Genomic DNA, 24425 nt, shown 5'->3' with positions numbered 1-24425 from the left:
AACTAATGCACGTAAGGACGTACCTGAGGAATATGGGCGTTAAGTTGACGATTCAACGAGTCCCGTTCTTTTTCGACCTCCTGCAGCCGTATTTCCATCTCCTGCAGTCGGTCCTGACTCTCGCGAAACGATTCCATCAACTTATCCCTATCATCGATCATCGAGACCATTAGTTGCTCGAAGTTCACATCCTCACCGGAGAATTGTGAACTCCGCTGGCTAATGCTGTCTTCCGCGATAGTCGGCATCACGTCGCACATCATATTCCACATTTTACGTATATCCTACTCTCACCCTCCGTTACACTGAAAACTCCACTTGAAACGCACGCGAATGGGAATTAGAATCACCGACACAGAGGAGACACTCGCGCGGAGATACGTGCACTCGCGCGCGACAGAGTGAGATAAATCCTTCTGGTTCCTCTTTTCCGATACCTTTTAGTCCCTTTTCGATCTTTTCAGTTAATCATTTTCCTCGATTTGTACGCTCACGCTCTTTCACGTCTTGTTTCTTCTCTCGTCTAGTTCTCACGGACCAATCCCAATCGGAATTCATCCACACGTCGGAATACACTATTTTCGAAGACGATGAACTATTCTACTTTAAGAAAAACCGTATTTTACGACTACTTTCGCAGTGAAATTTTCACCTCGCGATAGAAGTGCCTGCGACAAAATCGTTCTTCCGTTAACTAGTACTTATCGGCGGAATCATCGCTCGAGTAATCGTTCGACAGTTCTACGTTCAACGTTGCTTGGCCGGCTACTAGCCGACTCACCGTAATCGAAACTCATGTCTCATTTTCACCACCGTGCGAAACATTTTTTCGTCCGTCGATATTATTGTTTACGGAAAGGGACAATCGATGTGTCGACGTAGCTCACGAGGCGGTTGCAGGCAGTGAGAGAGTCCCTTCGAAAAATCGATCAATGTGGTCGCTTCGAAAACTTGGTGCCCGGAGCACGCGACCGGTCGCAAATAGATCGATACACGCCGTTTGTTCGCCGAGTCAGTTTTGACAGATCACGAAGAAGACTTGCCGGATACACTGCACACAACGCACGCTTTGATGTCTTACGAACCAACTCGATACGCGAACCCTTCCCTTTCCATCTCGTTTTTTTTTACATCCGACCCAACTACTTTCAATCGGTACACTTCAATGCAAATCTGACACCCACGGAACGCACTCGGCTCTCTCTCGGAGCCGGGCAGGCGAGTCTGACAATCGTGGAGAATCGTCGAACAGCACGGGGCGATCGCTTAGCAGGCCACCGTTTACTTTCCACTTCGATCTCATTCAGACGTAGACTCGTCGTATCCGTAGAACACTGGTGTATCACTGATGAATTCACGACGTATGGAGTAGACAAAATTCTGTCTCAGCTCAGAATAATCAAGTTTAAAACTCACTCCGTTCAATTTGGTCCTCCTCTGAGAATTTCGTGATTTATCATCTCACCATTCGAGACTTGGCTGACGGAATGATTCCGATCGTACGTACGAGCACTGCGCAAAGCGCGGATCAGCGTGCAACAATCGGCATTTCGATGGCATTATCGCGGTGAAGCCGAGTACTGACACACCTACGGTTCGTTCCTACCGCCCAACCTCTATGCTACTCCATTTCCGATACCGGCGACCATCTTGCGCTATGACGTCAGTCTCCGTCCCCGAAGGTGCGCCCGACTCCACCCGAGCGCCGGACGACTCTGACCGACCAGTCTTGTTTACAATCGCGCTGCAGAATCGATGTTCGTTTTGGTCGCGTCCGCAACGACAAATTTGTCTCGAAAGAGCGCGGGATAATCAAATTCGCTCCTTTTTTACCTACATACTAAAAACGAAAAATGGATAAAAATTATAATCATGTATTTGAAATATGTTTTTAAATGGTGAACGAAAGTAAAACAATACTTTATTTCAATGATAATGAAGTAGAATTGGAAATAAAATAAACTATTTATTATTCAATATTCAAATATATTTCACACGCTTAAAATTTATATTAAAATACATTTGTTGAATTTATTAAAAATACTATGAAACAATCATTATTTAATAATATTTTTAATGATCTTGAAGTGAAGTAAATATCGAATTAGTATCTGTTGCCTATTTAAACATTTCTCGACTCAAACCTGTAAACATTGCGATGTACAAACGAAAAGTTTATATTTTTCTGTAAGAAGATTTAAAGTTTGCGCGTAAAAAATCATCCCAAGTTCAGTACGTACTTTAATTACGATAAAAACGATTTTTTCAACGATTGACAGTGCGTCAATACCTCTGATCTTTAAGTTTTATCAAAATTTAGAAAACGTTTGATATCAAAAGATTTATTTTTCAAATACGTCGCTATTTATTGCGACAATTTTAATTGGGGTGAAAGAAAAGGGAAAAAAACAGGAGGCTTAACTTTCCGGAAGACGGAGACTGCGCTACGAGGTGAGATGCTGGATGATCAATACCAACCGCTGTGTTAGACTCTGGACCGCGGAATACAGTCGAGAGAGACAGACCCAAGTGAGCATCATGAAAACAGTGACGCATACTTGCACACCGGGAGCTACCGGTAAGTGAACCAATATTTAATTCGACATACTTTCGAACAATATGAACCCTGTACTACTTAACAAAATTTCTACGAACTAATATAAATATAGAAATGAAATAATTATGAAATTTTTACTTGTCTTGCCTCTACATTATTCCGTAAATTATAAAGTAATTTTCTAGTTATCTATTCCTCTAGATAAATCGTTAATAAACGATTAACATAACAAAGTGTAACTCGTTTCAAAAATATTTCCAGAACCAAAGGACATATTTGGAAAATGTTTCAAAACAATATTAACGCAGCGGTCTTTGATCTCCTTTGTTCCCTGGGTTACCCTGTATTTGTCCAAGTTTTAGATCTACCTGGAGACGATTCGATCGAGGATATTGCCGAATCGGTAGACGAATTACGCGAAAAGTTAGCAAACATGAAAAGATTGATGAAGGAGCGAAAGGGCGCCACCCTAGGCGAGATAAGTGCCAGAAAGAGAAAGGAGACCTCGGACATCATAGATGGCAATTTTCTCTCTTGGATATTCGGCTCGGCGCTAATCGTCATCTTGAGCGTCAGTTTTTACGCCTTTTATAATCTCTATCATGCAGTCTTAAAGAAGTTTCCATCCCACCACACGGAACTTTAAAGAAAAGGTGATCCTGGCCTCTGTTGACAATCGCTATTTATTTTTCCACGAGGAAGTCGCTTTAACGCTGTTGTGATTTTTAGGGGGAATTGAGGGATAAATCCTTACGATCAATTTTAACAAAACTTGCGATACAAGTAACGAAATACGTGCATGACTTCTTCAATTGCTTGGATGTACTCTTTCTTATCCAACAATTAATGAATGGGAGACGTACCTGTCCAAGGAATAAGTCTCGAACATGTGGTTGTGCGTAGTTCTTGAAGAAAACGATTAGCAATTTCGTTTGATTCTATTGGAAATTTCAGCAAGACCTCCTGAAAATTTTAAACTATCGACTTAGAATAAGAGATTATAAAATCGAACAACAGCAAAGATATTTCTTTCGCACACGTTTAAGGAGTTCAAAGAAAATTTTATAGCATTTTTTTCGATCGAAAAATATTGTTCGTCCAGTCTTCGCATGTATCCACGAACAAACATAAAGTTTCCCATCCGAGGATAGTTTCACGCAAACATCCATTTATTGGAGAACTACTACGTTCGACATTGAGAGAAACGCAAGTGCCTTAAAACAACTACCCGCACTATCCATTTTTGTGCATCGTATATATAGAATATATATAATTCGGTGGTTATATAGAATTTGGCATTTAAAACGGACCATCCGAATAACTTCCTTAACTTTGGATACAGAAAGAAGTGTTTCGGATAACAGTTGCATAGTCTCGATCGGAAAATCACAATTACTTTCGAGTTGTCGGTAAAAAGTGAAAAAGTCAAAATGGTTTATTTTGAAGATCTCTTTTTTAGCGTTTTACCGAATATTCCCCTGATTTTTACATGTAATAATGTATGCGAATAATACTTTTATAATTTTTCTCTTAACGAGCGCGGGTAATTTGTTCTATCGCATTAACGTTTAACACATTCAGTTTCATCTTGAGTTACTTCAATATCCAGAGGTCGTCGATGATCTATGTAACATATAACGTGTTAATTGATGACATTAATGCAGCAAACCTTAACAATATATGTATTTTTTTTTTAAATTAAAAATTTTGGATTACAATCGAAAACCTCTCTTTAATGTAATTTTCCATTATACAGATGAACGCGGAAAATTTTCGGGATCATTATTTATTCTATCTTTAATGTACATAAATTATGAATATTGAATAAAGTTACGATTCGATCGAAAATATCAAATATTTTCTGAATTGTTCAATCCCATCTTAATCTCCGATGGAACAACGTTTCATCACAATTTCTTGAAAAATCACTATATGTATTTACATACAGAAATATAGTGAAATTTTTCATTACAAAGTAAGACAACTCACGTGAGGGCGTCTTGACTTTTCACCGCTGGACACTGTAATCAATTAAAATAGTAGATAAATATTGCGAAAAAAAACATTTCTCTAAAAAATCATTAGCAAGTACATCTTGTCAACCTACAAAACAATACTTTTTTACTTTCTAGTTCCTTAGTAAAATTGTTCAACATTTTCTGATAATCTTCTTGTTGCTGGAATATTGATATCGATTACTTTTTCGCATAATAATAGTTTTGTCTTTTTCATAAATTTTTTATTTTAACCATTACCTTCAACGCTTCGTTCCTAAGAGTCTCTCGTCGAACCGACAGACACGAAATTTGATTTTGCAAAGTTTTTACCTGTTCAACACGTACAATTGCATAAAATTATAAATTACTCGATTTTAGGCAGATAGAACGTAACCCGTCTAACCTCTTCTTCCGTTTTCCGTACATCTTTCTTCAACTCGGTCATCAACAACCTGTACCGATCTCGACAAGTCGACGTTTTCTTTTCTAAATCACTCAGAATCTTTTCCGCATTTTTTATTTCACAGTGCGATCGCTGTAACTGTATTTGTTTCAAAAATAATTATATTTTACATTCTTATTTCAAAAGATTCCTATAGAATTGACTCTCACCGCATGTTCTTTTTCCGTAAGCTTTTCTGTCAATACATCCAATTTATCGTCCACGCTCTCGCGAATCTGAAGCGATCGATTAAATATCGATGAAATGAAAAATCACTTCGACTATATTTTTCTTAAAACATTATGTTTATAACTGACTTCAACTGGGAATTCCGGTTCTACGCTTTTGCTTTGGAGGACAATCTAAGGTAGACGATTTAAATTATTCGGATGCGGTGTGTACGATCTTGTAGCATTACAAGGAAAGGAACTGTATTAAACTTACACATTTTCTTAATTCCTCCTTTCGAGTGTGATACTTCATCGTATTGTTAATAACAGTATTAATTAGTCTAAAATATATGTGATTATAAAGTATAAACAGATATTCTTACCATTATCATAAGGAATGCCACGACGCAATACACAATGAATCCAAAGATACATAATATTTTGAAGGCGTAAACAGCCAGCAATACAAACCACATTACGAAAAATTTTTCACCGGCAAGTTTTAACAGAAAACGTTCAAATTTATTATAAATATCATTTTAATAATAAAAATCGAAGATCGTGATGAACTAAAATGAACAACCGGATCGGATGTCCAAACGCGGTTTCCATTTGGAATGATCGGTTTATCGCATCGGTTCGAGAATCGAAATATCTTGATGATTTTAAATATTTCGACTTATCGATCTATATTGTATTGGCGCGGAACATATCGAATATTTAAAAAATTTGCAAAGATTTTGACAATTACAAGAATAAAGTATATAATTAGAAGGTATGTTAGATTTATAAATAATCATGTTTTTATAATGATAAAGTATTTTGAAAACAGTACACATTATTTCTTGTAATGAGATATTTTATTCTACATCAATATAAACACATTTATAGATATACAAATAAGCAAATTCTAACAATGTAGATTCTATAAATGTTTTAATAAAGGACAAATAAAAATATTATTCAAACAGCGAATAATTATATCTCTTAATGATTGAAGTTCATTTCAATAATTACTTAACTAACATTCATTTTAAATTGCCGAAATTATCTTTTAACGCATTCTACTTTATTCTGAAATTCTTATTTATATTTTACTAATTGTAACAAATACCGTTGTGCACTTTTACTGTAAAGTAAAATGTCTAGAAATAGAACGTATGTTCCAAAAATTCAGATGGTTTGATACTAAACGTTTAAACATTCGAGTAAATCAACATAATTATTATTCTAAGCATAATTTAATGCTTAGACACATGTACTCGAAATGTATTTACAAACCATTTTTAAAACAAAAAAATTTGAAAGCTAATAGAAATTATTTAAGTAATGTAACCTATAAAAATGGAACGCTTACACTTGGACAAGTTAACAAAAGCAAGAACTGTAGGAAATTTAACAATAACTCCTACTTTCCACCTCAAGCAATAACATTACCCTCACAATCGCAAATTGTTATTGCTGGTGCGGGAACAGTTGCTAATTCAGTCGCTTATCATCTTGTTATTAATGGGTGGACTGACATACTCGTCTTGGAACAAGATAGGTATACGTTGATTTCTTAAATAAGATGAATGGTAGACGATGAATTAGATAGAACAATGAATTGCAAATCAGTATTTTCTGTAATAACGCCATAAAGTTTTATGTTCATAGTATCATAATTTTGTATCAAGACAACGAAGAATTTTCATTTAAATATCAAGTAACATTTATTAACGCTATCAATCATATTTAAAAGTTTCATTGACAATTGTAATAGAGAAAACTTAAAAAAATTTTTATTGCAGGATTGGAAGTGGAACATCCCATTTTGGCTCTGGCATACTAGGTCTCCTTAAACCAATATCACACAGAAATTTGATTTCTTACAGTATTAAATTATATCAACAACTACAAGAAATGGGATATAATATTGGACTGAAACAATGTGGTAGCATAAACTTAGCTCAAACCAAAGACAGAATGATAGCTTTAAAACGAAGAATGGCTTATAATGTACCTAAAGGTTTACATTGTGAAGTATGGTTTATTAATTACACATTAAAGTTGAAGTAGAAAAGCAATATATTTTTTGTGAATATATTAATATAAATTGATAAATTGATTAGATTTTGGGCAGAGAACAATTAAAGCAATTACATCCATATTTGAACATTGAAGATATTGAAGGTGCAATCTGGGTACCTGAAGATACAATAGCAGATTCTAGTGCAGTTTGTGAAACTTTAGCTAAATTAGCAAAAATTGGTGGAGCAAAATATATTGAAAAGTGCAGGATAGAAGAAGTACATACTGAAAATGGAGCTGTGAAAAGTGTAAAAACTGAACATGGTTTAATTCAATGCGAATATTTTGTTAACTGTGCAGGAATGGTAATCTTTTGAATATACTCTTCACAACCAATAACATTATTTTAATTGGTTATTAATTATTACATAAATACTTCTTTAAAATTTACTGAACAGTGGGCACGTGAATTAGGATTGCGATGTAGTCCACCAGTAAGAATCCCAGCATACCCTGCAGAACATTTTTATGCTATTGCATGTCCTTTTCCACCGAATTCAAATATAACTTTACCATATATACGAGATTTTGATTCACACTCATATATGAGAGAATGGCAAGGTATTTAGCAATTATGTTTTGCAGTATAATCAATATATATATTGAAGTTAGTTCTTATAAAATCATAAGTTCATTTTAAAAATCTTCTATTTATCTTAACCAAATAATAAAATATACAGATATTCAATATTACAGCAAGTTTATTAGTTGGCTGGTTTGAACCAGAATCTAAACCTGCATTTGAAAATGGTACTGTTCCTACGAGAAGCTGGAAAAACTATCTTAAAAATAATTCATCACATTGGAAACCTCTATGGGATAAAGTGGTACATAGGTTACCAATTTTAAAAGACATAAAACCAGATGTGTATAATTGTCCTGATAATTTTACACCAGATGGTAGATGGATATTAGGGGAGAGTCCAGAAGTAAAGAATTATTTTGTTGCTGTTGGCATGAATGGAAATTCATTACAAGGTAAGAAATTGCAAATTTTTTAATCAAATGTGCATATTAATGTTATAAAATTCTTTAATTAGGAGCAGGAGGAATAGGTAAAGAAGTTGCTGCATGCTTAATAAATGGTGAATCTACACAAGAATTACTTCCCTTCAGTGTACAAAGATTTTTAGACTTGCATAGTAGTAAACGATATTTACAACAAAGGACAAAAGAAATAGTTGGTAGAAATTATGCAATCTTATATCCTCATCAATGCGAGTATAAATATGCTCGAAAGTTGCGTTGCTCGCCTTTATACTCTGTTCTTGAAGAGAGGGGTGCTATTTTTGGTGTGAAGATGGCTTATGAGCGGCCACTTTATTTTGATTCGACTTATAGAAGTAAGGCAATAACTATTAGGGCTTTTTTCCTCTTGTGTTACATTCAAGTAAATAAATCGTAATTAACGTAATTAAAAGGAGGACAAAAGAAGCCAGTCATGCCACCAGGTAGCTTTTACAAACCTAAGTTTTTCGATTTTATGAGAGAAGAATTTTTAGCATGCAAAGAAGGAGTAGGAATAATAGATATGAGTTCATTTTCAAAAATAAAAATTAAAGTGAGTATGCGAAATGTGAATAGATTAAAAATTTTTGTGTAAACTTATACATACATTTACAGTCTAGTCATTGGGAAGTTGTAGAATATCTTCAGCAATTATGTTCTAATGATGCAAATATACCAGTTGGTGGTATAGTGCACACTGGAATGCAGAATGAAAGAGGTGGATATGAAAATGACTGTCTCTTAGTAAGACAGTCGGAAAATAGTTATTTTATGGTTTCACCTACGTCACAACAAACACGTATTTACCAATGGATGTCTAGGTAACAAACAGCTAAAAACATCCCAATACTATTTAAAATAATACATATTATTATTCTAAAAATTATTAATTTGTTACATAGACATTTACCAGCAGATCATTCAGTAGGCCTTAATGATGTAACTTCAAAATATACTGTCATTAACTTAGTAGGGCCTAAAGCAACAGAACTACTTTCAGAACTTTCTAATTCTAACATTAATCTTTCTCCTTTCACATACAAGGTACATAAAATCTATTCATTATTCTTAATAACTACTTTACCAATAAATATATAATTTCACAAATGACTTGATGAACAATTTTAATGTTAACAGACTGCAAATGTAGCATATGCTTCAGATGTAATGATAATGTCATTCACGAATACTGGTGAATCTGGTTATTGTTTATATATACCTTCTGAGTATGCACTTCACGTTTACTCCAGACTAATGGAAGTAGGCAAAGATTATGGAGTGCGAGATGTAGGTGTACTGACACAACGTTTCATGCGAATAGAAAGGTTTATTCCTTTTTGGGCAGAAGAATTGACACCATTTGTTACTCCATATGAAGCTGGAAGTGGATACAGTGTAAAATTAAATGTTGGTAGATCTGTATCAGTACAATTTATTTATTCTGTCAGGATTAATATCATACTTAGTTTTATGAATATTTCAATGATTAAAAGTGTAAGATTTTATAAGCCTTTGTTAATATGATTATTTTTACCACAGAAAGAATATTTTATTGGAAAATTTGCCTTACAACGTCAGAAAGAACAAGGTGTGACAAAACGATTAGTATTATTCATTGTTAATGAATTGGATATAAACAAGAATGTATGGCCATGGGGTGGTGAGCCTATTTATCGAAACAATGAATTCGTAGGAACTGTTACATCAGCTGGGTAGAGGCTTATGATAATTAATAATAAAATACACTTTTATTTCTGATATCGTGTCACTAATGAACTGAATTTATAGGTATGGTTTTGCAACAGAAAAACATATTTGTCTTGGTTTTATCAGCTCTCCTGGACTAAGGCACATGCCATGCGACACAAATATTGTTACAACAGATTTTATCATGGACTCTACAGCCCATTATGAAATCGATATCGCTGGCACCAGATTTCCCGCAAAACCTCACATTCGTCCTTTACCTATACCGACATTGAATAATAAATTAAACAAAAAATATATTCCTACCCCTGTTATTACATACGAGAGCGATCTGTCTCGTTAATATCTTTTTTATCTACTTTTACAATTTGTTTCATAGTACTAAAATATTACTCGAAACAAAAACAAGTTTTATTTTTTATAGCTGTTCTTCCCACGAATTATTAAAATTATTTACAATTATAAATTTTAGAAGTTTGAATGTAGCACTTATATGTACTTTACTTACGTATTTATAAATGCCTAAATTTACATATAAATATATAAATGTTTTATAAGAATCATAAATGCATTACAATAAACATACAAAACCCATATTCAGTATGTCAGTAGGCAATTCAATTACAAATTTGGAATATAAGTTTGACGATTTCACTTTATTTGATATTTACAGAAAATTATTAAATTTAAATTTATACACTGAAAATAAATCAAACCCAGTATTCATCATTTATTAATTGTTAATTAATGAAGTGTTTGTAACATTAGAAATAAAAAATTGAAATTTTTAATTATAAATTTTTTTTAAACTTCTAATTTATTTCAGTTACACTAAGTTAATATACACTAGAATAAATTTATTTATAGCAGATAAATTTATTTATACATATATACAAAGTTTCAGAGGTTATTTAGCAGTTTACACATTATGCTACGGTCCAAAATATATTACGCATACATACATTAACCCTTTGTACTCAAAGCTTTTTTGCTACCAGAAGCTAGCACCTCGATGAAATCCTTCGAATCGTGTATATTAATTTAAAACGAGACATTTTTATTTCAATATTTCGTATATATATGTTTACATCTTACAAGAAAGGAGTAATTGTATTTTAATTTCAATTCTAAACCGCGATGATGGTTTTTCGAATTGGAGAAAGTACACCGAGTTAAGCGGCGATCGAGGATCGCCTTTCCAGTTCAAAGGGTTAAAACAATATTCGATTTCAAAAAACAATATAATTTGCAATTCATCAATTTTTACACTGCAAATATAAATTTTATATTACCAGCAACTATTGCTTTATGTGAAAATTATGTACCAGTTTGTTGTAATTTGCATTTTTACTGTAGTTACAGTGGCTAGCTTACATACAAGTAAAATACTCGCTTACTGTTATTTATGAAACTCCTTTTTATCTTAGAAAAGGAGTACCTTCACTTTATCCATAAGAAGAATAATAAATATTTTAAACTGCACATGAGAAAATAGTACAACATTGAATTTTTGCACAATTCATACTTAATTTTAGCCACTGGTTTCTTACAAAATTTGTTTTTACAAGCATTTTGTTACCATCTTACGATGCCCATGCTTCTAATTCTTTCAAATCATCGTCCTCTTCTGGTTTGGCTTCTAAATAACACAAAAAAAAAAAATAAATTTAAAAACAAACAATAATTATTATACAATAATACACGGTACAAGAAATTAGGAATGTTACTTGTGCGAGTCCTGGCTGGTGCAGCTGGAATTGTAGTAGCTGGAACATTTGGAAGTTCATCGGTAGGTTCTATACCAAGCAATTCTTTATCAAGTTGTTCTTGTTCAAGTTCCTCTAATTCCTTCTCTAGTTCATCTTCATCTATATCTTGACCAAAGGCCACAGGGTTAGATATGGCATCAGAAATTTCTCTTGCTACATCCTGTTGTTCAGCTATATCATCCATCATATCGTGCACTTGATCAACATCCCTGAAGAAAATGTAACACTTTGTTCAAATCTGTATTGCAGTCAAATGTCAACAATGTTATAGAACTAGATTTCTTACATGTCTTTATGAACAGATTTTAACGCATCTGCTGCACTCTTCATTGTAGTAAGCACAGCAGTATTTGTATTGGCACTTTCAAGCGCTTCCCTTTGCATTTCAATTGTAGACAGTGTGCCATCGATTTGTTGTAATTGTTTTGCAAATCGGTTTTTTCTTTTAAGAGCTTGAATTGCAGCTATAAAACAAACAAATTTCTATTAACATCTTATTCTACTACATTATTCAAATAAGTAACAATTCAAAATAACTCTTTGGCAAGTTCAAATAAAAAATTATGTGATGAAATCTAGAAAACTTTGAATGAAATCTCAACTTGACAAAGACGTGTAATCACATTTTTTCAGGCACATCATATTTATCCAAACCAATTTTTTATATTTTATTTAGAAAGAAATTACACCATATTTCAATTACTAAAATTACTCTGTACTATAAAGAAATGTCATAATGACAAGTGATCTTAAAGCATGGAATATTGTCCTTAAACAACGATATCTAAATGAAAAATATTGTTCATAGGATACCTCTCTTGTTTTTTGTTCCATTTTTCTTAGCCACTTGAATTTCTAATTTTATTTTAGATTCAAGAAAATCTTGTTTTTTGAGCAACATATCCTCAATTTCACGTAACTTCTGTATCGCTTCTGCTGTTGACACTGGAGCCGAATCCTTTTTACCACCGAATAATTTGCTAAAGAAACTCATTGTTCTAAGGAAATTGTGTCCTAAATTTATATTATAAACACACTCTTGAACATTACAAACCCTTTAACAGAATCAACAAAACATCATAAACCGACCGCGCACCGTCGTCATCTTTTGGCTTTAGTTTACATACACACATACGTTATGACTCATTGTCAAGTTACTTCGAAATTTTATCTTCAATGAACTATTGGAAATTATACATATTTTAATTTGTCACTCTGACATTGAAGATCTTTTAAAATCATAGATCTAAATATACATAATAAAACTAAAAACGTAATAAAAATATTTAAATTAATGTCAATTCAATATTTGAGAATCTTGAGAATCAAGTCTTTGAATCAGATTTTTTTTATTTTCAGATTGCTTATTTAGTCGATCAAAATTTTATCTCGCGATGTTTTATGCACACAAAATTGTTGTTTCATTATTACAAGAATAATATCTACACAAACGTGTTAAATATGATCACTGCAAATACAATTTGATAAATAATTTGTTACTAAAGTCTTGAATTGTTACGTAAAAAACTATATTTGGCAGATTTGTTGAAAACTTTTTCAGCCATATTAATTTATGTGTATTATACTATTTTTATATAATGTATGACAATTTGATCTATATATTATATAAACAAGGATTCCAAGGCTCAAATCTTACAACTATATGTTAAAGCCAACTTTGTGACGCCATCTACTAACATCTTAAGTACTAAAATGTATATAGTAAAACTTCAATTATTCGAGGTAATGTCGACCAATTATCCGTAAATAATTAAAAACTTGAATGGTATGAAAGGACAGATGAGTAGTATATAAATTGTGAAATAAAGTCAAGAAAAACATTTTGATAATATTGCACTCATATTTGAGTTAAATGCAACAATTACATATTTAATTAAGTAAACATTTTTTAAACTTTTGAGAAAAATAAGGTGTTCTTTGTGTATATTTTATTTTTCCTCCTCATTCTCTTCTTTTCATTCGTTTGCAATATTTACGATTATCATCAGTTATTTCCTGATTTTCATTTTTTTCTATCTACTCCTTAATATCTCTGGTATTAGTCTCTAAAACGGGAAACACCATCTCAATTGCCACACTTCTAGAAGTCTACCGATTATCACAATGATCGCATCGGTAAACACTGTGCAGTAAGCCTAGGGGTGACGCCGAACAACATACTCTACGCTCTGGAAAAGGAAGTCCTCGTGACAGAACCGAGCAGGTTAGCTCAGCCGACAGCAGCGTATGCTGTTATCGAAACAAAGGAATTATCGTAGATGGTCTGCATATCTGTATGCCGAGTCTCCACTTGAGTCACATAAGCTTCGCTAATGCCCCCTCAGGAGTTGCAACTTGCTGTACTTGTAAGCACTCACGGCCGTCCTTCGTACGGTCACTCCGGAATATGGCGACGGGGCAGGGTCACCTGCAATGAGGGTTCAACTAGTGATTCCATCCATCTACCCAGATTTGTGTTCTCTTTATGTTCAATGCTAGCGGCGTATTACTTTATCGATTGCCAATGGGATAATGGTTACATTTGCAGCACGGCAAATATTATACCTCTATCGTTTTTTTTTTACCGCAATGCACTTTGTATTTTTGTTTCTCCGTGACGTCTTCATTTGCTACATACGCTTTTCAATATGTAGCATCCGATCGGATCTCATTTCGTCACACCTAGCCATTACTCCGGCTTTGTTTTAAACACGTTGAGAGATCGTAATAGACATTTTTTAAACGTTTAATAAGCCAGGAGTTGCTTATCCTCCACTCCTTCAACCCAGGGCCCTGTCTCGGATACTAGATCCTCGTCTGACATGTCATTGACAAAGTCTTTTGATTACTATCCACTCCTCTTACCCCCATAGAGTTCTCGCACTTCTATAGGCGAGAACTCTATGCACATTAAATCCCCGCCTAATTGCTTCTCAGGGCGAGGTGTTACAGCCGTTGATAATATCTAGGGCTACCGCCAATACCCATTTCACTCTGGGAGACAGTCGAGGCTGACAAAAACTGGATGCCACGAACCGTGTCGATGGTTGGCCGTCCATACTGGAGATTGGATGTTTAGCTGAATCCTTGATACATAATATATCAAATTGTCACATATTACACAAAAATAGTGTGATATATTTATGCTATTGTTTATATACACATTTATAATTCAACACATAGTGACTTTCAAAATAGCACTAAATTATACATAAATTAATATGGCTGAAAAAATTTCTAATAAATCTGCTAAATGTAATTTGTTTATGCAACAATTTTGGCGCCAAATTATTTTTCAAATTGCATTTGCAGTGACCGTATTTAATACGTAGATGTTATTCTCGTAATAATAAAACTACTATCTCAAATAAAAGACCACGAATAAAAGATCGCGCGTTAAAATTGCGCGATAGAAAGACTGAAAAAGTAATTTCATAATAAAAATGCATTTGATAATATAAATGTATTCTTAATATGAATCTATGTATGTATTTAATTTTGTATCTTTAAAAGATCTCTAATGTCAGAGATACGAATTAAAAAATATTTAATTTCTAATAATTCAATGAAGGCAACATTTTGAAGTAACTTGACAATGAGTCATGACGTATGCATGTACATATATCGAAGTCAAAAGAAATATGGCGATAGTCCGCGGTCGGTTTGTGATCGTTTGTTGGTTTTGTTAAAGCGTTTGCAGTGTTCAAGAGTGTGTTTATAATATAAACTTAGGACACAATTTCCTTAGGACAATGAGTTTCTTTAGCAAAATATTCGGTGAAAAAAAGGAATCGGCCTCAATGACAACGGCCGAAGCGATACAGAAATTACGCGAAATTGAGGATATGTTGATCAAGAAACAAGATTTTCTTGAGTCTAAAATAGATCTAGAAATTCAAGTGGCTAAGAAAAATGGAACAAAAAACAAGAGAGGTATCCTATGAACAATATTTTTCATTTAGATATCGTTGTTTAAGGACAATATTCCATGCTTTAAGATCACTTGTCATTATGACATTTCTTTATAGTACAGAGTAATTTTAGTAACTGAAATATGGTGTAATTTCTTTCTAAATAAAATATAAAAAATTGGTTTGTCAAGTTGAGATTTCATTCAAAGTTTTCTAGATTTCATCACATAATTTTTTATTTGAACTTGCCAAAGAGTTATTTTGAATTGTTACTTATTTGAATAATGTAGTAGAATAAGATGTTAATAGAAATTTGTTTGTTTTATAGCTGCAATTCAAGCTCTTAAAAGAAAAAACCGATTTGCAAAACAATTACAACAAATCGATGGCACACTGTCTACAATTGAAATGCAAAGGGAAGCGCTTGAAAGTGCCAATACAAATACTGCTGTGCTTACTACAATGAAGAGTGCAGCAGATGCGTTAAAATCTGTTCATCAAGACATGTAAGAAATCTAGTTCTATAACATTGTTGACATTTGACTGCAATACAGATTTGAACAAAGTGTTACATTTTCTTCAGGGATGTTGATCAAGTGCACGATATGATGGATGATATAGCTGAACAACAGGATGTAGCAAGAGAAATTTCTGATGCCATATCTAACCCTGTGGCCTTTGGTCAAGATATAGATGAAGATGAACTAGAGAAGGAATTAGAGGAACTTGAACAAGAACAACTTGATAAAGAATTGCTTGGTATAGAACCTACCGATGAACTTCCAAATGTTCCAGCTACTACAATTCCAGCTGTACCAGCTAGGACTCGCACAAGTAATATTCCTAATTTCTTGTACCGTGTATTATTGTATAATAATTATTGTTTGTTTTTAAATTTATTTTTTTTTTTTTGTGTTATTTAGAAGCCAAACCAGAAGAGGACGATGATTTGAAAGAATTAGAAGCATGGGCATCGTAAGATGGTAACAAAACGCTTGTAAAAACAAATTTTGTAAGAAACCAATGGCTAAAATTAAGTATGAATTGTGCAAGAATTCAATAATGTTGGATAAATCTTTACTTTTTAGATTTTAGAATAAGTAATTATTTCAAAATCAATATTGTACTAATTTCTCATGTGCAGTTTAAAATATTTATTATGCTTTTTTATGGATAAAGTAAAGGTATCTTTTCCAAGATAAAAAGAAGCTTCAGAAATACAGTAAGCGAGTATTTTACTTGTATATAAGCTAGCCACTGTAATTATGGTAAAAATGAAAATTACAACAAGCAGTTACATAATTTGCACATAAAGCAATAGTTGCTGGTAATATAAAATTTATATTTGTAGTGTAAAAACTAATGAATTACCAATTATATTGTTCTTTTTTGAAATCGAATATCGTTTTAATGTATATATGCGTACTATATTTTGAACTGTAGCATAACGTTTAAACTGCTAAATGGCCTTTGACACTTTGTATAAATGTATCTGCTATAAATAAATTTATTGAAGTGTATATTAACTTAGTGTAACTGAAATAAATCAGAAGTTTAAAAAAAATTTATAATTAAAAATTTCAATTTTTTATTTCTAATGTTACAAACACTTCATTAATTAACAATTAATAAATGATGAATACTGGGTTTGATTTATTTTCAGTGCATAAATTTAAATTCGATAATTTTTTGTAAATATCAAATAAAGTGAAATCGTCAAACTTATATTCCAAATTTGTAATTGAATTGCCTACTGACATACTGAATATGGGTTTTGTATGTTTATTGTAATGCATTTATGATTCTTATAAAACATTTATATATTTATATGTAAATTTAGGCATTTATAAATACGTAAGTAAAGTACATATAAGTGCTACATTCAAACTTCTAAAATTTATAACTGTAAATAATTTTAATAATTCGTGGGAAGAACAGCTACAAAAAATAAAACTTTAAAAGAAAATAAGTTTTTCTTTTAACCTCTATTTCTGAGATTTAAAGATCACGATTTTTATTATGGATTTCAGTTTCACATTTATCGCGAAAACACAATTTTTATAATAAATACCAAACCTAATAGGATTAAAATGTAAAATTGTATACACTATAACGTTCTTATACCGTGTGATCGTTCTTAGGGGCCATTTATAATTATGGGTGACAGTCCTACACTGTAGCCATTTAAACCTCTCTGGCAGATCCGAAACACATGGGTATACTATAAAAGTGACAGTACAAGCCTCTATAATCGGTTATCGATTTTTGCTAGTTACAACATGCGGCAAATTCTTATTTCCCTCAACAGTATTTTATTGATACGTTTTCAATGAACAGGCGTGACAAATTTCATCTCATCTATATAACATATACAAAAATATACAATTTAAGATCAATAAAAGTTTGTTAGAATAATATATCACTCACAAAAATACAATATTTTGATTTATTCATGCTAATACTATTGAAAGTTTATTTTTTGTTGATTATTCAAAGTTCGTATGTATTTAACAAACATTTTATCATGACTTGTGCATGTATTTATGCAATGATCATTTCCATCGGAAAAATGATGTACCAAGGTAATAAATGAAAATTATTTTTCATCAGAGGATTTATTTTTTATGTTTATACAAAGACACGAAGTTATTTAGGCTTTTTGTCCTTAGCAACCTTTGTGACATCATCAGAATTCTCTGTTGCCTCTTTAATGCGCTTTGCACGAATTCCAACTAATCTAGCATCTGCCCTGGCTTTACGGACAGTTATGTATGCAGAGAACTTCTTTTCCTCTTCAGAAATGACACGAGCTTTCGCTTTGGCTGGTCCTTGGTGTCTTATTGGCATAACTTCTCCTTTAACTTGAGTTGCAAGTTTCATCTCCTCCTCAGTTGCCTCAGATTTACTTGCTTTCTTCTTGTTCAATGGAAACAGAATCAAGTTTAATTTATATTCCTTCAATCTTTGAACATTTGTTTGCAAAGATTGAACAGACTTATTTCGTCTTCTAGGATCTACTGCAATTCCAATAGTCCTAGCAAACCTTTTATTCAAACCACCGGATTTTAGTTCAGCTAAGGTAAAACCTTTGCCAGCCCTAACTTTTGTATGATAACGAAAAGATGGGCAATGAACAACAGGTCTCAAAAGCTTAACAGGTCTAAAAAAAAATATAATTTTGAAATTAATGGCAAACAAATAAATGAAACACAAAAATAGAATGAATATACTTTACTTACCTTGGTGCAAGGGCACGAGCTTTTTTTACACGGTTTTGTTTACGACGATATTTTCTAGCTGGCTGATTGAACCAAGTTTTTACAAACCTTTGCCAGTCCTTGTGAAAGTGTCCATTAGGAATCATATTATTTCTCTTACCCATTGTTGATCTAAAACAGAAACAAGAACTCTAGGAATTACTCCTTACACAATTTATAAAATGTGTAATATCTTTTAAATATTCCAGACAAAATTACTATTACTTCTCTTAGTTACCAAAATATATTTTATTAATATAATTCATATAATTTTCATATCCTTACTGTTATTTTACACTAATATAATTATTAAATATCTGTTTCTTGATCTAGGAAACGTATTTTGTTAAATTAAGTAAAAGAACCTGTGTGAACTTAACCTCTTGATTAATGTCAAAAACTGATTGTATTTACTAAACTATAAAATAACAAATATATCACTTAATCACAGTTGAAAATAAACACAACAGTATTTCTTCACTGTTACGCAAAATATTAATTCAAGATGTTAAGTTTTCAGTTGGATTTTAATCACGAAATATTACTTACGAAGTTGTTTACACGGTGTGCATCGGAAAAGGAATCAGTTCAAGCTTTAGAATAGTTCAATGAAGCGGAAGTCACATTTTCTAGTAAATTAATATTTATTTTAAATGCTATTTATTGTGTATATTAAAATTGTTTTTTTAAGAGCATTTATTTATAAGTAAACATTGATTTTACGAATAATTTTTATTAAAAAGATGTTATAGATAGAATATATTTTCTCTATAGTAGTACATGAGTATAGCTCTTTAGGCTACATGCTTAAACGGCACAAGATGAATACGACGTCCTTTTTACAATCCTAAAATAATATTTATAGAAAGAAGTAAATAATGAAATGAAACAATGAGATTCACTGAATTGTTTTACCAAAATCTAGCACTATATTACAAGAATCATGTACTTTTTAAGAGTCACATTAATCGATGCGCTTCAACCGGCGTAAATTTATTCACGGTATAAATTTTATTTTGTAAATGTGTATATTTTTTAATATTGAAATTTATATCATCTATGTTTTTCTTCTTGTAAAATTATCAATTAAAAACCAAATGTTGCTTAGTTGCCAACAGTTACACAAGCAATGAAAAAAGATATAGAAAAATATTGGAAAGATAAAATTAATTTCCGTAGATTTGATGAAAATGATAACATAAAGAAAAATTATTATGTACTATCAATGTTTCCATATCCATCTGGAATGCTTCACATGGGTCATGTAAGAGTTTATACAATAAGCGATGCTATTGCTCATTTTTACCGAATGAAAGGTAAGTTTTTTGTATTAAAAATTGGTTAATTATAATATATAATGTTTAGTGAAAATTTCATTTCATATATTAGAGATTATTTACTATTCTGTATTTAAAATAGTATAAATATTATCTTAGGATTTAATGTTCTTCATCCAATGGGTTGGGATGCATTTGGATTACCTGCTGAAAATGCAGCAATTGAGAAACAAGTTAATCCTGCTGAATGGACAAATGAAAACATTAGAAAGATGCAAAATCAATTAAACCTATTGAATTATAGTTTTGACTGGGACAAAGAAATTGTTACATCGAACCAAGAATATTATAGATGGACACAAGAGTTATTTTTGAAACTTTATGACAGAGGTTTAGTTTATAAGAAAGAAGCATATGTTAATTGGGATCCTGTTGATCAAACTGTATTAGCAGAAGAACAAGTTGATTCAAATAATTGTTCTTGGAGATCAGGTGCCACAGTAGAAAAAAAATGGTTAAATCAGTGGTTTGTTAGAACGACAGCATTTGCTAAGTAAGTATTAATAATTAAATCCTATAAAATATTATAATAAAATGTAATATCCAATTATATATTTTATTAATTTATTATGTATTAGGTCTCTTTTAGAAGGTTTAAATGATCCAATATTAAAAGAATGGAAAGACATTATAAAAATTCAAAAGAATTGGGTAGGTGAATGTAATGGCAGTAGTTTTGAATTACAATTAATATCAAATATCCCAAATTATCCAAGGACAATAAATGTTTGGACAAATACTCCAGAATTTATTGAATATGCAAAATTTGTTGCAATATCTCCAACAAGCTTGTTAAACCATTCAGAGTATTGTCAAGATATAAATAAAGAAATTAAAATAATGGATATTAAAGTATTAAATCCATTCAGTGGAGAAGAATTACCAGTATTTGTAACAAATAAAGTTACATTTCAACCTTTGAGAGATACATACATTGGTATACCTGCTGCTTCAATGGATGATTATCATTTTTCTGAAACAGTAGGAATTGAATTTCAACGACATACCATAAAAAATTATGAAGAACAACAGCAGAAATTGCTAGAAGTGTTATCTAAAGCAAGAAAATGGAAAATTGGTGGATATTTGGTTAGTTCAAGACTGCAAGATTGGTTGATATCTAGACAAAGGTATTGGGGTACACCGATTCCAATTATTCAATGCCCAAATTGTGGGACTCAACCAGTTCCACGTAATCAACTTCCTGTTACTTTACCAGATATACCATTTTCATTTTCAAATAAAAAGTCTACATTACTTAGTGCTAAAGATTGGTTAAATACTTCTTGCCCTAAATGTGGAGGGCAGGCAACTAGAGAATCAGACACAATGGATACATTTGTAGATAGTTCATGGTATTATTTGAGATACATTGATCCAAAAAATATAAATGAAATGTTTGCTGTCGATAAAGTAAAAAGACTATTTCCTATTAATCTTTATATAGGTGGAAAAGAACATGGTGTGTAATTTAGTACAAGTGCATAAAGAGTTTGTATGTACTAAAAAATTCTCAAATAATAATACAATTTCAGGTGTATTGCATTTATATTATGCCAGATTTATAAGTCACTTCTTGCATTCGGAAGGACTTCTACCCAGTCAGGAGCCATTTGAGCAATTACTTGTGCAGGGTATAGTAATGGGTAAAACTTACCAAGGCACAAATACAAAAAAATATTTGAAGGCAGATGAAGTGGAAGAAAAAGAGGGACAGTATATACAGAAAAATACCAAAGAACCTGTGGAGGTGTCCTGGGAAAAAATGTCGAAATCCAAACATAATGGCATTGATCCTATTGAATTAGTAGACAAATATGGAATTGATGTTACTAGATTATTAATATTAGCAGATGTACCACCAAATTTAAATAGGAATTGGTCTGACCAAAGTAAGTCAATTAAAAATATTTGCACAATGATATCTTTTACTATGTATTCCATGATATATATGTAATTAGTATATTAATCAAATTTAGCTGTTTCGGGAATACTTAATTGGCAAAACCGTTTATGGTTGAGCGTAAAACATTTCATACAGTATCGTAATAATGTAAGTCTAGAAGAACTTCAAGAAACACCTGTTAATCCTAAATTTATTGAAGATGATGCATATATGTTTGATAGCCGAAATTATTTCTTAAAATCTGTAACTTTTAATATAATTAAATCCCAGCAATTAAGTGTTGCAATATCAAGGCAGCAGGGACTCACAAACAGGTCTGTACAAATACTATTTTGAAGTACTCTAATAATTGCAGTAAATACATTTTTAATCATTTTGTACTTTCAATATTAAGTCTACGTAAAGTATCTTTGCAATGTATGCAAAAAAGTCGAGAATATGAACGTGCATTAGCAGTTCAAATTATAATGCTTGCACCACTAGCACCACATTTTGCTTCAGAATTATGGGCAGGATTCTGTTCAGCTAAACATCACCTTATAAATGAAAGTGAAGTAAAATTAAATAAGGATGTTATGGAACAAGACTGGCCAGAAATAGACATAAATTATAAAATGGAATTAAATCTTAACGTAAGTTCAATTACATATACATATATCTTGTATTTTATTCATATTAATATATACATATTTATATAAATGATTAACAATTAATAGAAATCAAAATTCTTAATTATTACCACATATTTACATAATATAAATAATTTTATATAAATGCATGATTAATTATGTCAATTTTTTACATAATTAGATAAATGGTGGACATTATAAAAAGATCAAAATACCTAAATATAAATTGGATATATTGTCAGTTGAGGATGCTTTGAACTTAGTGATGAATGAACCAGGAGTCCAACGACGTTTGCAAAACAAAAATATCATTGAGACTAAACTTGTCTCACAGGCAGGCACTGATTCAACAATATACATTGTTACAGAAAAACTTAAAAAGACTGAGATAACATAAAGCTTTGATAATATAATTAGTAAGTGTAGAAAAGAGTATATTTTAGATAAATAAAGCAAAACAAATATAAAATATAAATACTATGGAAACATTTTTCATCAAATTGTTTATAGTACAATGTGAAATACTGACATCTTTTTTATTGTAAAATAAAAAAAATAAATTAGCATTAAACAATTATTCTTACCCAATATCATATTCTCCAGCATACTCATTATGTGGTATTGTTTCTAGGAATTTTATATAGTCAAATGGTAACTGACTTTCTCGTGCTCCTTTTAAAATTGTTTCTCTATATTAGAATTAAATTTAAAATAGTACTTTTATTAAATTCAGATAATGTTTCTATGATACATCTTAACTAAATTAAAGTATATAAGTAAATGTAACATACATATACAATGGTGAAGGTCTTCTGTGACATGGTAGTGAATATAGTTTCACATGATAATCTGGATTAATACATTGCTGGTATACTCTACAGTTCAAAACTTTACCATTAGGTGTTTCTACATTGACCATTAAAGGAAAATATATTTTGTCTGCAACACCTTCTTGACAATCTAATGTAGGCATGTTGGATTCATGTAATTCCCAAATGACTCCCCATACATTATAATTTTCTGTTGGAACAATTGTTGCAGAGCATCCATTCCATCTTTTTGAATATGTTAAAAAGTCAAGTCTGAAATTCTATACAATTCAGTAGTTGTACAAAATCAAATTTGGTAAATACAAGAAAAAGAAAATATATGTATAGAAGTAGAATAATAAATGTTTAAATAAACACAATAATAACCACAATAAGAAATTAAAAATTATAAAATGATATACATTCCATTATAAAAAATTACAAATGTACCATCTAAAGAAGGAAAAGTTGTTAATATATGACATTCTTAATGACAAAGAAAATGTAAAAAGTTATATAAAAGAAAAGTTCTAAAATATTAATTTATGTACAAATACAAACATATCTACCTTTAAAAGACCTATGTCCTTACGTACTGCAGTCGGATTATTAATATGTATTCTTTTTATTAACATATTGCTTCCATACGCAAAATATAAAAATTTTCCACACATATTAACAATTACTTCAATGACTACTCAAATTATCACGAATAACTATTAACCAATGTAAGGTAATAAATAGGTTAAGATATCGTTTCTTACCAACGTTTGTAGATACTTACAAATGACAGAACAGATTATATAGATGCAGGTTTCGAACAAATAACTATTGTTTACATTTTCAAAACGATTTT

The 24425-nt window shown here is 31.5% G+C and overlaps 9 protein-coding genes and 1 long non-coding RNA gene across 30 annotated transcripts in view; 4 read left to right on the top strand and 6 right to left on the bottom strand.

Annotated features, from left to right (window-relative positions):
* The window catches only part of Liprin-alpha (PTPRF interacting protein alpha), a 60359-nt gene extending 58663 nt beyond the window's left edge, over nt 1–1696 (bottom strand). For 8 of the 13 annotated variants that reach the window (XM_076319334.1, XM_076319342.1, XM_076319343.1 and 5 more), the window contains exon 1: nt 24–1695. In XM_076319334.1, the coding sequence (XP_076175449.1) occupies nt 24–272 (249 nt within the window). In that variant the 5' untranslated portion in view covers nt 273–1695. Of the gene's footprint in view, nt 1–23 lie in introns of all 13 variants that reach the window. The other 5 variants (XM_076319340.1, XM_076319341.1, XM_076319346.1 and 2 more) reach the window with 2 other exon arrangements.
* A 434-nt stretch (nt 1697–2130) lies between these two features.
* Nucleotides 2131–5770, bottom strand: LOC143149900 (uncharacterized). 3 transcript variants are annotated; one of them, XM_076317702.1, is made up of 8 exons: nt 5638–5770; nt 5441–5507; nt 5314–5358; nt 5167–5232; nt 4958–5095; nt 4813–4884; nt 4665–4734; nt 2131–4578 (listed from the first exon to the last, which is right to left on the bottom strand). In XM_076317702.1, the coding sequence occupies exons 2-8, from the start codon at nt 5477–5479 to the stop codon at nt 4526–4528; spliced, it is 483 nt and encodes a 160-aa protein (XP_076173817.1). In that variant the 5' UTR covers nt 5480–5507; nt 5638–5770; the 3' UTR covers nt 2131–4525. The 3 variants fall into 3 exon arrangements, with proteins under 3 accessions (XP_076173817.1, XP_076173815.1, XP_076173816.1); XM_076317700.1 differs by having other exon boundaries at nt 5441–5473; nt 5550–5764; XM_076317701.1 differs by lacking the exons at nt 5314–5358; nt 5441–5507 and having other exon boundaries at nt 5550–5764.
* Nucleotides 2419–4399, top strand: LOC143150416 (uncharacterized). 3 transcript variants are annotated; one of them, XM_076318683.1, is made up of 3 exons: nt 2419–2578; nt 2819–3210; nt 3287–4399. In XM_076318683.1, exon 2 carries the CDS (start codon nt 2841–2843, stop codon nt 3201–3203), a length of 363 nt encoding a protein of 120 aa, XP_076174798.1. In that variant the 5' UTR covers nt 2419–2578; nt 2819–2840; the 3' UTR covers nt 3204–3210; nt 3287–4399. The 3 variants fall into 3 exon arrangements, with proteins under 3 accessions (XP_076174798.1, XP_076174797.1, XP_076174796.1); XM_076318682.1 differs by having other exon boundaries at nt 2422–2578; nt 2920–3210; XM_076318681.1 differs by having other exon boundaries at nt 2422–2578; nt 2914–3210.
* Nucleotides 5771–6330: 560 nt separating the features above from the next.
* LOC143150097 (pyruvate dehydrogenase phosphatase regulatory subunit, mitochondrial-like) lies at nt 6331–10485 on the top strand. Its single transcript, XM_076318134.1, has 12 exons — nt 6331–6712; nt 6957–7188; nt 7278–7541; nt 7635–7797; nt 7933–8214; nt 8277–8579; nt 8658–8797; nt 8860–9065; nt 9147–9288; nt 9382–9651; nt 9784–9956; nt 10033–10485. Exons 1-12 carry the CDS (start codon nt 6411–6413, stop codon nt 10292–10294), a joined length of 2739 nt encoding a protein of 912 aa, XP_076174249.1. The 5' UTR covers nt 6331–6410; the 3' UTR covers nt 10295–10485.
* Nucleotides 10486–10807: 322 nt separating this feature from the next.
* Shrb (charged multivesicular body protein shrub) lies at nt 10808–13108 on the bottom strand. 2 transcript variants are annotated; one of them, XM_076318501.1, is made up of 5 exons: nt 12775–13105; nt 12534–12700; nt 12007–12184; nt 11679–11929; nt 10808–11590 (listed from the first exon to the last, which is right to left on the bottom strand). In XM_076318501.1, the coding sequence occupies exons 2-5, from the start codon at nt 12619–12621 to the stop codon at nt 11535–11537; spliced, it is 573 nt and encodes a 190-aa protein (XP_076174616.1). In that variant the 5' UTR covers nt 12622–12700; nt 12775–13105; the 3' UTR covers nt 10808–11534. The 2 variants fall into 2 exon arrangements, with proteins under 2 accessions (XP_076174616.1, XP_076174615.1); XM_076318500.1 differs by having other exon boundaries at nt 12534–13108.
* Nucleotides 13109–13391: 283 nt separating this feature from the next.
* Nucleotides 13392–14674, bottom strand: LOC143150315 (uncharacterized). Its single transcript, XR_012993030.1, has 3 exons — nt 14231–14674; nt 13902–14148; nt 13392–13786 (listed from the first exon to the last, which is right to left on the bottom strand). It is a non-coding gene; the product is annotated as an uncharacterized LOC143150315 (long non-coding RNA).
* A 694-nt stretch (nt 14675–15368) lies between these two features.
* On the top strand, nt 15369–17151 carry LOC143149901 (charged multivesicular body protein 4-like). The gene is made up of 4 exons (XM_076317704.1): nt 15369–15653; nt 15960–16137; nt 16215–16465; nt 16555–17151. The coding sequence occupies exons 1-4, from the start codon at nt 15473–15475 to the stop codon at nt 16608–16610; spliced, it is 666 nt and encodes a 221-aa protein (XP_076173819.1). The 5' UTR covers nt 15369–15472; the 3' UTR covers nt 16611–17151.
* A 1076-nt stretch (nt 17152–18227) lies between these two features.
* Rpl13 (ribosomal protein L13) lies at nt 18228–19521 on the bottom strand. Its single transcript, XM_076317879.1, has 3 exons — nt 19438–19521; nt 18871–19020; nt 18228–18791 (listed from the first exon to the last, which is right to left on the bottom strand). Exons 2-3 carry the CDS (start codon nt 19011–19013, stop codon nt 18278–18280), a joined length of 657 nt encoding a protein of 218 aa, XP_076173994.1. The 5' UTR covers nt 19014–19020; nt 19438–19521; the 3' UTR covers nt 18228–18277.
* A 165-nt stretch (nt 19522–19686) lies between these two features.
* Leurs-m (Leucyl-tRNA synthetase, mitochondrial) lies at nt 19687–23301 on the top strand. Of its 4 annotated transcripts, none has more exons than XR_012992911.1 (8): nt 19687–19890; nt 19997–20204; nt 20325–20718; nt 20804–21687; nt 21761–22117; nt 22205–22445; nt 22633–22763; nt 22942–23081. XR_012992911.1 is itself a non-coding variant. In XM_076317872.1 (8 exons), the coding sequence occupies exons 1-8, from the start codon at nt 19780–19782 to the stop codon at nt 23155–23157; spliced, it is 2649 nt and encodes an 882-aa protein (XP_076173987.1). In that variant the 5' UTR covers nt 19687–19779; the 3' UTR covers nt 23158–23301. The 4 variants fall into 4 exon arrangements, 2 of the variants coding, with proteins under 2 accessions (XP_076173987.1, XP_076173988.1); XR_012992910.1 differs by having other exon boundaries at nt 22615–22763; XM_076317872.1 differs by having other exon boundaries at nt 22526–22763; nt 22942–23301.
* Nucleotides 22769–24406, bottom strand: LOC143149963 (gamma-glutamylcyclotransferase). The gene is made up of 4 exons (XM_076317880.1): nt 24139–24406; nt 23552–23850; nt 23345–23449; nt 22769–23101 (listed from the first exon to the last, which is right to left on the bottom strand). The coding sequence occupies exons 1-4, from the start codon at nt 24241–24243 to the stop codon at nt 23089–23091; spliced, it is 522 nt and encodes a 173-aa protein (XP_076173995.1). The 5' UTR covers nt 24244–24406; the 3' UTR covers nt 22769–23088.
* Between the last annotated feature and the right edge of the window lie 19 nt (nt 24407–24425).

This window comes from Ptiloglossa arizonensis, chromosome 8 (assembly GCF_051014685.1).
Source record: "Ptiloglossa arizonensis isolate GNS036 chromosome 8, iyPtiAriz1_principal, whole genome shotgun sequence".
NCBI classification, from domain to species: domain Eukaryota; kingdom Metazoa; phylum Arthropoda; class Insecta; order Hymenoptera; family Colletidae; genus Ptiloglossa; species Ptiloglossa arizonensis.
This window is presented reverse-complemented; position numbering and strand designations above follow the sequence as displayed.

What these genes read in the sequence shown, in the direction of transcription:
- LOC143150416 (XM_076318681.1), top strand. Translation starts at nt 2,464, where the DNA reads ATGATCAATACCAACCGCTGTGTTAGACTCTGGACCGCGGAATACAGT. An exon ending in TTGCACACCGGGAGCTACCG is followed by an intron (nt 2,579 to 2,913) that starts GTAAGTGAACCA and finishes TATTTGTCCAAG; the next exon opens with TTTTAGATCTACCTGGAGAC.
- LOC143149900 (XM_076317700.1), bottom strand. Translation starts at nt 5,642, where the DNA reads ATGTGGTTTGTATTGCTGGCTGTTTACGCCTTCAAAATATTATGTATC. An exon ending in AACCGGAATTCCCAGTTGAA is followed by an intron (nt 5,233 to 5,313) that starts GTCAGTTATAAA and finishes CGATCGCTTCAG; the next exon opens with ATTCGCGAGAGCGTGGACGA. An exon ending in TTACGGAAAAAGAACATGCG is followed by an intron (nt 5,096 to 5,166) that starts GTGAGAGTCAAT and finishes AAACAAATACAG; the next exon opens with TTACAGCGATCGCACTGTGA.
- LOC143150097 (XM_076318134.1), top strand. Translation starts at nt 6,411, where the DNA reads ATGCTTAGACACATGTACTCGAAATGTATTTACAAACCATTTTTAAAA. An exon ending in CTAAAGGTTTACATTGTGAA is followed by an intron (nt 7,189 to 7,277) that starts GTATGGTTTATT and finishes TAAATTGATTAG; the next exon opens with ATTTTGGGCAGAGAACAATT. An exon ending in ATTTACCAATGGATGTCTAG is followed by an intron (nt 9,066 to 9,146) that starts GTAACAAACAGC and finishes TTTGTTACATAG; the next exon opens with ACATTTACCAGCAGATCATT.
- Shrb (XM_076318500.1), bottom strand. Translation starts at nt 12,714, where the DNA reads ATGAGTTTCTTTAGCAAATTATTCGGTGGTAAAAAGGATTCGGCTCCA. An exon ending in TGGAACAAAAAACAAGAGAG is followed by an intron (nt 12,185 to 12,533) that starts GTATCCTATGAA and finishes TTTGTTTTATAG; the next exon opens with CTGCAATTCAAGCTCTTAAA. An exon ending in ACCAGCCAGGACTCGCACAA is followed by an intron (nt 11,591 to 11,678) that starts GTAACATTCCTA and finishes TGTGTTATTTAG; the next exon opens with AAGCCAAACCAGAAGAGGAC.
- LOC143149901 (XM_076317704.1), top strand. Translation starts at nt 15,473, where the DNA reads ATGAGTTTCTTTAGCAAAATATTCGGTGAAAAAAAGGAATCGGCCTCA. An exon ending in AAATCTGTTCATCAAGACAT is followed by an intron (nt 16,138 to 16,214) that starts GTAAGAAATCTA and finishes CATTTTCTTCAG; the next exon opens with GGATGTTGATCAAGTGCACG. An exon ending in ACCAGCTAGGACTCGCACAA is followed by an intron (nt 16,466 to 16,554) that starts GTAATATTCCTA and finishes TGTGTTATTTAG; the next exon opens with AAGCCAAACCAGAAGAGGAC.
- Rpl13 (XM_076317879.1), bottom strand. Translation starts at nt 19,013, where the DNA reads ATGGGTAAGAGAAATAATATGATTCCTAATGGACACTTTCACAAGGAC. An exon ending in GCTCGTGCCCTTGCACCAAG is followed by an intron (nt 18,792 to 18,870) that starts GTAAGTAAAGTA and finishes ATTTTTTTTTAG; the next exon opens with ACCTGTTAAGCTTTTGAGAC.
- Leurs-m (XM_076317872.1), top strand. Translation starts at nt 19,780, where the DNA reads ATGAGATTCACTGAATTGTTTTACCAAAATCTAGCACTATATTACAAG. An exon ending in AGAACGACAGCATTTGCTAA is followed by an intron (nt 20,719 to 20,803) that starts GTAAGTATTAAT and finishes ATTATGTATTAG; the next exon opens with GTCTCTTTTAGAAGGTTTAA. An exon ending in AAATGGAATTAAATCTTAAC is followed by an intron (nt 22,764 to 22,941) that starts GTAAGTTCAATT and finishes TTACATAATTAG; the next exon opens with ATAAATGGTGGACATTATAA.
- LOC143149963 (XM_076317880.1), bottom strand. Translation starts at nt 24,243, where the DNA reads ATGTGTGGAAAATTTTTATATTTTGCGTATGGAAGCAATATGTTAATA. An exon ending in AGGACATAGGTCTTTTAAAG is followed by an intron (nt 23,851 to 24,138) that starts GTAGATATGTTT and finishes TGAATTGTATAG; the next exon opens with AATTTCAGACTTGACTTTTT. An exon ending in AGACCTTCACCATTGTATAT is followed by an intron (nt 23,450 to 23,551) that starts GTATGTTACATT and finishes ATTCTAATATAG; the next exon opens with AGAAACAATTTTAAAAGGAG.